The sequence below is a fragment of the Schistocerca americana genome, chromosome 3 (assembly GCF_021461395.2).
Source record: "Schistocerca americana isolate TAMUIC-IGC-003095 chromosome 3, iqSchAmer2.1, whole genome shotgun sequence".
In the NCBI taxonomy this organism is placed as follows: Eukaryota; Metazoa; Arthropoda; class Insecta; order Orthoptera; family Acrididae; genus Schistocerca; species Schistocerca americana.
Window position 1 is genome coordinate 829174723 of NC_060121.1, and position 9824 is coordinate 829184546.

The 9824-nt window shown below is 39.2% G+C and overlaps 1 protein-coding gene across 1 annotated transcript in view; it reads left to right on the top strand.

Moving 5' to 3' along the window:
• LOC124605460 (E3 ubiquitin-protein ligase rnf146) overlaps positions 1 to 8355 on the top strand; it is a 60274-nt gene extending 51919 nt beyond the window's left edge. Inside the window, exon 3 of the mRNA XM_047137149.1 lies at positions 3582 to 8355. Within this exon, the coding sequence (XP_046993105.1) occupies positions 3582 to 4117 (536 nt within the window). The 3' untranslated portion in view covers positions 4118 to 8355. The remainder of the gene's footprint in view (positions 1 to 3581) is intronic.
• Positions 8356 to 9824: the final 1469 nt, after the last annotated feature.

A 9824-nucleotide genomic window follows, 5' to 3' on the forward strand; every position in this document is an offset into this window, starting at 1 on the left:
CCAGTGAAGTGATAAATGTTAATATAAGACACTGTGTACTCATGGAAATGTTCATAATGTAGACTGCAAGTAGCGACATGGAGTTTGAGCCACTGTCTACTAGTTTACCCATTAAACAATGGAAAATCCAGTATGGAATGGAACAATGTTATGAAAAGGATAGTTGCTACTCACCATATAATGTAGATGCTGAGTCACAGATAGGCTTTAGCTGCAGCTGCCACAGACTGTGGTCATGTGTATGTGAGTTGTGTCTGCTTCAGCATCTGTGTGTGCCTGTTGTTTATTTTCAACAAAGGCCTCGTTGGCCGAAAGCTCATTTTGCGACTGTCTTTTTGCTGTGCCTATCTGCGTCTCCGTCATATGGTGAATAGCAACTATCCAAAATTTTCATAATATAGTTTCCCCATTAATTAATCCATCCCTAAGTTAACAGTCCTCATTGGAGGATCTACAAATTTACAGTTCCACGTTTGTAGGCCAATATTTCCATACCATATGCTATCATTTGAACTATAATTTTGTCCATGTATTTCGTTGTGTTATTGTAGCAGAAAATGTGATGGCTGATGCTATGAATTGTGTTGTTTTTCCCTTTGTGTATAGGCTGACACAGACGTTTTTCTGATCAAGAAAATTGTCACTGCACTGTCACGGGAGTAACTTCCATCTGATGCACCAAATTTACTCTACTCTTAATAGGTTCACTACTGCATAACTTAATGATTGATGTGAGTGACATAATTTGTGTTGCTGTGGATATAGAAAAACTAGTGAGGTCCCTGTTCACGTGGTGATCTGCCCTTCCCATAAGAAATTTCTGTTTCTTCCCAGAAGAAGGAACCTGCAGTTAAAAAGCCGGAACTGTACCTTCTAAAAGGTTAGTACTGACCAGGGGAACTGCTTGTTTGCAAATTTAACAAGGGCAGTGGTAGGTTATCTCTCATGTGATTGATAAAAAGTGAGAAATGAAACAATGACATTTCATTTCTGTATTAATACACAAGACAGAATCAGTGCTAAACTTTCATGCTTTGAGGTGTACTATGTGTCAAGAACATTTATACAGCCAAACATCTGTTTGAAGCAGTGCCTTTATTTGCTATAGAGAAGTTTTGCTCCTTTGTTTCACATGTTGCTATTCCAAATGTGTTATGCACAGCCCAGGACTAAGGAATTTGTGATAGTTGTTCTATTTCTTTGGTTTGGACGTGTGTGTTTTGCGTCCATTATTTCAGTATAGGAAGTAGAGTTGTCAAAAAGTGCAGATTTGTAATCAACTAGCTGAGAACCAGCATTGACCAGGTTTGTATTTATTCCATTCTATTAGTCCACCTCCTCCATCAACCCCTCTCTGTCCATCTTATCCATCCCTTGTCTCTGTCCACCTCCTCCACTCCCAACTCTGTCCATCTGCTCCTTCCCTCTCTGCCCATCTCCTCCTCCCCCTCTCTTTGGCTATCTCCTCCTCCCCCTCTCTTTGTCCATCTCCCCCTCTCCATCTCCCCTCTCCCTGCCCATCTCCTCCCCCTCTCCATCTCCCCTCTCCCTGCCCATCTCTCCCCCTCTCCATCTCCCCTCTCCCTGCCCATCTCCTCCCCCTCTCCATCTCCCCTCTCCCTGCCCATCTCCTCCCCCTCTCCATCTCCCCTCTCCCTGTCCATCTCCTCCCCCCTCTCTCTGCCCATCTCCTCCCCCCTCTCTCTGCCCATCTCCTCCCCCCTCTCTCTGTCCATCTCCTCTTCCCTTCATCTATCCATTTCCTCCTACCTCTTTCTCTGTTCATCTCCTCCTTCCCCTACTTCTGCATATCTTGCCCTACCCCTCTCTCCGTCCATCTCCTCTTTCCTTTCCCTGTCCATCTCCCCCCCCCCCCCCCCCCTCTCTCTCTCTCTCTCTCTCTCTCTCTCTCTCTCTCTCTCTCTCTATCTCTATCTCTCTGTTCATCTCCTCCCCCTCTCCCCCTATCCTTACCTGTCTTATCTCTGCCCAGCTCCTAACTCCTCATCATGCACACCCTAATAGGAGGCTGGCAGCAGTTAGCCCCTCCGTATTTGTTTCCAGATTGTAACTAATACTTGTTCCAAATTTGATTGGAATCATTTCAGGGCTTTAGGATGAGCTCTTTACCCATTTCACATATATTTAACATATAAGGGGCGTTCAAAAAGAAACAAGCCGGAGGCATAATTACAGAAATCAGTACCAGCATGTTAGAAGTATTGACCCTTGCTGTTGAGACACTTGTCCCACTGTGACACAGGGCGGTGAATGGCTGTCTCATAAAATTCCCAGGCTGCGATGTTAACCAGTTCCACACGTACAGGTGGACGTCATTGTCCGAGGTGAATCATTTGCCCCTCAGATCGTTTGACCAAGATGGCCCCATTCTGATTCACTTCCTGCAGCATGGGACAACAGTGAATGCGTTACTCTGACCATCCTATGCCAAACGATCAAATCAAAATGACCGGGCAATCTCACCTGTGGGGTCATTCTGCTCCACGACAATGCAAAGCCTCATACGGCCAACACAGTCGCGGCACTCCTGCAGAAATTCACACAGGAGGTTGTTGGCCACCCTCCATACAGTCCGGACCTCTCTCCCTGTGATTACGCATTTTTGGTCCCCCTAAAAAGGCTCTGAGGGGCAAACGAGTCATCTCGGACGACGATGTCCAGCTGTACATGCGGAACTGGTGAACATCACAGTCCCGGAAATTTTATGAGGCAGCCATTCACCACCTTGTGTCACAGTGGGACAAGTGTCTCATCAGCCTGGATAAATACTTTTAACACACAGGTACTGGTTTCTGTAATTATGCCTCCGGCTTGTTTATTTTTGAACACCCCTTATATCTCTATCTCACATGTATTTGTACACACATTTCACGTGTATCTCTAGCAAATTTTGCCCTGCATTTTCATTTTCATGCAGCTCAATGTTTATGATGTCATATCTCCTGGACTATGTGCTATGCGGTGACATAATTTTGCAGGTACAGCCAGTAGTATAAGTGGCTACTGTCTATGAAATGTGTTGGGAAAACAGTTAGTAGTAAAGAAGTAACAGATTGAAACATTAGGCTTCATGCAGCAGTTTTACTGCATGAACAACAAATACGTAGTGAGCAATCAATCTTTTTCCTTTCATCATTTTGTCATGGTTGTCAGCGAGAAAATGTTTCATAAAGGTTTGAAATTACATGTAAAGTTTGTTGCAAGTTTTTAAGTGCTGTCATTCTCAAATAATGGATGACTAAAGTGTGGTTCTTTGCACATTGTGGGCTACACTGCTTTTTCAACCCCACCCCTGTGGTTGTTTGTACATCAGTGATGATTTACAGGCAGTAAGTGATATTTGTACCAAGTTTGTTTCAAATTTGTCAAATAATTTAGGAGGAGATGTGGAACATATCTACATTCTAAATATGCATCCCCATTTTTATAATATGTATGGATTTACAATTTATATCCGTGTTGCTAGCTGTCTAACAGTTTGCATTAATACTGATATATTTCTCGTGCTTCATCTCCCAAGTTTCATTGCTTGTCTCACAATGTTGCTGCTACTGTTTTAGGTTGGTGGCAGTATGATGAACGGACCAGTCATGAATTGGAGACAGCTTATAAGAAAGGGGAAAGGATTTGTGAATTGCTCATAGCAGGCTTCCTTTATGTAGCTGATTTTGATGACATGCTGCAAGTTCGACAAAATGACCCGTCCAGGCGGAGACGTATAAAACGTGATCTCGCTACCATTCCAAAGAAGGGTGTGGCTGGGCTTAGGCTTGGATCTGGCACAGGAGAAGATCGCCCAAAGAGTCCCACGCCCCAATCCCTAACTGCCACAGGACAGAGTGATGGTGCAACCACACCTGTGCCACCCACAAATACACCACAGACTCCTGCTGGTGGTGCAACCAGTGGAAGCACCACACCAGACAGACACCTTTCATTACGACGTGCTATAGAGCAAATACGGATCCTCAGTGTGCGCCACCATTCTTCGTCAGAGAGCAGTGGTAGTGGGGATGAAGACTCTGCACTCCCAGATTTGTCTGCTGCTACTGCTGCCATAATTAACTTTTCTTCAAATTCAGATAGCAGGCTATAGGTGATTTTTTTGAACTCCATAGAATAATTATTAAGTTCTTTTTTCTTTCCTATCTTTGTCACATCTGGAACTTGACTGTGATTGTAAATGAGCAACGATTTGCTATCTGTTAAGAATACCATCCCCCTCGTCCCTCCCCTGTCCTGTAGATAGATAAAATACTGTCAAAGGCAATGCCAGAAAAGAATGTCTTGTGATTAGAAACAGTATTAAACAAGGTAGTGAATTTGTGTGTTAGCTATTTATTTTTGTCTCATGTCATAAAGTTTTGAAATGTCCTTTAGGAGCTACTGGCAGCATCCAAATAACAGAGACATTTTTATAGAAAGCATGAGGATGTTTTAGATTGATGGTGCCACATTGTTATATACGTAATTGCCGGTGTATGTCAAGTGGACACAAGCTGTAATGAATTATATAACTTTGATAGAAAAAGCTGTGAAATTGTATTAATACATTATTTTTGTCACAAATTTTTTGCAAGTGTTGAAATATTAATTGTGCCAGTGCCATGAGCATAGAGTTGATAAGACATAATTTCTAGAAAATAAGGACAGATATGTATATGATGGTTAACATTTTTTGTTTAACTTACGTATAAAGAATACAACAAAATTAGACACTACATGAGAAAAGTATGAATAATACTCTCATTATTTAGTTAATCACTCTTCTCTTTATTTGGTTATCCCTTGTTGTCCAGTATTCAATATGAATGTCAGTTCCAGGTAGTTTTACAGTTCCAGTGATTATGATTACAATTACTTTTGTCTTTGAAAATGACAGATTTCTAACATTTTAAAATGTATTTGGAGTGTTACTGTTTAATTTAGATAATGTTGTAACTTTTTCTTTTTGTTCTTGATTTATTTTGTTATAAACTCTGTAGGATGGAAAGTAATGTCACATGTGAAAGTGTAATATTCTGGAAGTTTGTTTAGTGGTATTAGCATGAATTTGTCATAAGAATCTCATTGTAGTATGTGATCATTTCTTCCACTCCTAAAATAATTTGGTTAAATGGTTGTCACATCAATTTTTGAGGCATTATTTCTGTTCTTTCTTTCCATGGGCATCAGAGACCAAATCAAAATATTGTCCTTTATCTAATTAAGTAAGGCTTCTCCAGACTCTGTCTAGATGCAGAGCCTGCAGGGAGACTGCATTTACTGATTTAAACACTTAGATGAAAAATAATTTTACGATATGTTTATAAATTTCATTTTTTGCTACACTGTTAGATGCACCCGTTATGTGAAACAGAATACATATTTATAAGTCCAGGAAATAGATCTAAATTGAGCATGAGATGAGATCAGACAAATCTTCACTATTTAAAATTATTTGGTGTTGTCTATAACAGGTTTAAAGTCCTAACTTTCAGATGCAAGTAATCTGTAGTAAGGAGATTTAGCCTTTCAGAACAAAATATAAATGTGAAGTGTTAGTAGTCCACACCAGAAAACATTAGGAATTGAGTACACCACTCTAAGGCTTTAATTTATTAGCACATAACTTTTGGAGCATGAACAAGGAAAGGCCACAATTACCAGGCAAGGGAATAAATTAGAATATAGGTGCAAGCTTACCCTTTTTGAAATAAAAGTTCTTAACTTTTTGTTAACACATTTGTTCACAAAGTATTGTGTCCATAACATAATATTTATTATAACAAGAGCTTAATAAAAGGAATCCGTTATTACAGAAAATTTGAAAATTACCTCTTCTGTACATGGAGATGCCGTATTAGGCAATTACATGTAGATCATTTTCATCACTTTGTGCATGTTTCCACTACCAATTAACCCTCAGATTTTGCCTTTGAAATTCATTCCCTTGGCATTAATTTATTTGTTTCTCAAAAACATGCTTATTAACACACAGTATATCTATTAAGTTTTAGGTCTAATCTTGTAAAAAATATTTGTTGTATGGATATGAAAATTTTTTTGTGCAGTGATTTGGAGATCATAAAGCTGTATGCAAGAATCATGCTTTGTGGCAATATCATTGCAGTGAAATGACTTCCTCCTCAGACAGGAGCGACAACTTACGAATATGGTACAAAAAGTAAGATAACAAGTTCTCAGTAAAAAAGAGTTATTAAAAAAAAATCAGAGGAGAGACACAAAGTTATTGACATAGTCCACACAGTTGTCTAAACATTTATTCTGTTGGTAAACCACTCTGTTAAAACTGTCAGGGTCCTGGTGTAGGGAGCATCCTGAATGTCAGCTGCAGCCCTGAACTGTCAACTGACCAGGTACTTCTTCAACAACCTGAAGAGATGGAAATCACTTACTGTGAAATACAGGCACTATGGATCGTGTTCCAATACAGTCCATTGGAAATGCCAGGCCAAATCACTTGTAACCAAGGTCGTATACATTCAGACAATCTCGTACAACAACAAGACACCTTCCAAAAGCAGTCATGTTCATTACCTCCAAATCATCTCCTGCAACCATTCCATTGTGGCACAATAATTAACTGTAATCGAGTTCTCTTTGAGGGTGGGGAAATTGGCCAACAACACTTGCTGATGGATAATGTTGTTTTGAACATTTTATGAGAGAGGGTGGAATAGAGGGTAATCTCCATGACACAGATGCTTTCTTCATCTCGGGCATCACCTATGCTTTGCCCTGTGTGACAGTCAGTGCAATAGTGCAACACTGCCTGCCTGATACCACATTAAGTGCTAGCGAGAGAACCACATTGCTTGGCTTTATTCTCAACTGAGAGCAGTACCCAAAAAAGACCACATCTTCCAATAGTCTATTCTGTTGTGCATACTATCCATTACATTCCCAATAGAGATGTTGAGTTTTTGTGCAATCTGCCTCACATGAATGCAGTGGATCAGCTCGAATCAGTCCTTCAATACTGTACATATTGTCATCTGAGGTGGATGTGCTTGGTCACCTGGGCCTTTGCTCATCTCGCACATCTGTTCTGTCTTTACCAAATTCCTGGCACCAAAACTATACATGTTTTGGTACATTGCACTTGCTCCATAAACTTCCACTAGTTGATGAAGAATAGCAACAAGAATATTTTCTTTAACCAAAAACCTTATTACTCTTTGCATTCCATTCACCAACCATATAACAATATGCCTCCATTTCGAAACTCTAATTCAGAGTGCAACAACGCAGTTACTTCCAATAACTGGTGACTTTTGAAAGCTTTGATGCCCTCTTGTATGTAGACTGGAATTTAATTTGCGTGAGATACTTATATATCCATGAGAGCTCTTTTTGCCTATGTATTGGACCATTCTCATACTTTCTGAAATTTGTCACTTAAAATGAGTTATATTCTGATTATGAGTCTCCCATGAAATATGATGTCTCCTGTATGAGTTGGAGAAAACTTCCCAGGACAGAAGAAGGGTATGTTAAGATATGTTTGTGAAGTTACTGTTAGCTCAGAATCCAAAAATAATTTATTGTGGTTCAGTAGACTACAGATGCCTCATGCATGGAAGTTCTTCATTGAGTTTCTTCAAAGAATTCTACAACTCTCAATAGACTTGGACTAAGTTGTTGATGAGGCTTATTTGTATGGTAGTACTTTCACCAACAATGGACAGTCACGAGTGTTTTTACTGTATTATGAATCTCCAGCACTATGCATCAGACGTAGCAACTGCTGATAATTTTTTGTTGCAGAAGGGTAAAACTACACTTGAAAAAGTATTTATTTACTTAATTTCGAACATCAAGAATGCTGGTTGATTAATTATATATCTGTAGATCGTATAATAAATAGTATTATGTGGCCTGAGAAATTGAGGAGATTCTCCATCAAGATGGTAAAGAAAGGAACATGGAAAACACTGGCAAGAAGAGATAGGACACATGTTATGGCATCAGGGAATAACTTCGTGGTACCACAGAGGGAACTGTAGAGGAAGACAAAGAGTGGAATAAATCCAATAAATAATTGAGGATGTAGGGAGCAAGTGCTACTTTATGATGAAGAGGTTGGCACAAGAGAGGAATTCGTGGTAGACCACATCAAACAAACCAGCAGGCTGGTGTCTCGGAAAAAAATTAAACTGTTATTTTCCAAACAGATACAAACATTTTAAAATTATATATGTAAGAATATGATGGCCATGTACAAGATTCATTTGAACGACTGACTGAAATATCAATGCAAGGGTGTAAAGCTAATGAGTGCATACAAATGCAAAGGAGTTACTAGTGTGGTGAGGGGAGGGGAAAAGGGGGGGGGGGGTAGTCCACAATCTCAGAGAATTTTGTATGATTTAGTAATGTTATAGGTGTGGAATCAAAGTGAGAAAGAATCATAATGCTGACACACAGCCCACTCGTCTCAGTTTATGTTGCTGTGCCTAACACCCCACAGACGACAATCACCAGTGTTTTATGTCTTCTCTCAAAAATACACTGCCAGATGGTTTGAATGAATTCAGATTTGAGGAAGAATCAGATGAGCAAGAACTGTAAGCTGCCATCAACTCCCCTCCCTTACCAGCTACATTGTAATTACAAAAATTTGTTGCATAATGAGACTTGGAAACATAGAGAATGTATCCTTTCAACAGATGTATCCCTCTCATTCAAGGATTTGAATGAACTGCCATTCCTTTGTAACCTTCTCCAATCTGCCTCTTTTGAACCCGAGGAAGGAACTAATATTTCCAGTAGTGGAGATACTTATTTGTACTTTCATGCTTGTCTTTCAGCAGTACCAAGATTTTTGCACACTGAGGTAATTACTAGCCAGCAATTCTGTCATGTACTTTTATACTTTTCTCAAGTGAACTCCCTTTTTATACAATTTATTGCGAATGTCATTGTACCTTGCTTGTATTTCCTTGTGTAATGGGGTAAATTTTAATGGACACAACAACGACTTATCAACGAACCTGTTAAACTCATAATAAGTACTTCCTTAATCAGGAGATCAGTTGCTATGTGACAGTGGTTATTAATCTTTGCCAAGTAACATTTTATTGTAGTGCTCTGTTCTGAACTTGGCATTTAAATTCTTGCATCAGCAGAGTATGTGCTTTTGAGACAAAGCATGGTGGTAATTGTTGAGGCAGTGGATTATTTTTTTCTCCTAAATCAGTTAAGTGAATGTTATGATGATTCATTTGAAAAGAATACAGTCAGTTCCCTTCCCCCACCCTTGCCCTGCCTGAGTTTGTGCCCATCTATAACAAACCCATCAATGACTGGGCATTAAATCATTTCTTCCATTTATCACCAGTTTAGAAAATTATTCTATTACCATTGGTTAGTTTCTGAGTATATTGCTTTAACCTTTTGAATCATGTTTCTTTAAACTTCAGCACGGTTACCTAATTATCCATACTGAATTGTCACTGTCCAATCATGCATTTGATTTCTTACATTGTGTATGTGCATCATTTTTAATTTTTTGTATACTCCATTTACTGATTCATTCTGTCATCTATATGATGACCGAGATATGCAATGTCAGAAAGTCTTACATAATTTAAAGTTGCAACACTCTTGTGAAATATTGCATTGGAGTCAGAGTATGTGCCCTGTGGATAGTGTTTATTAAGCACTATGAATAAATGACTGAATGTGAGGCTACAATTCAGGAAGTTGTTGGTATTTATTTTTCAATGAGGAGATCTAAACTGCAAAACAACCTAATTTGTTAATACACTGTTCTTGTGTCTGTGTTGTAGTAAAGAAAC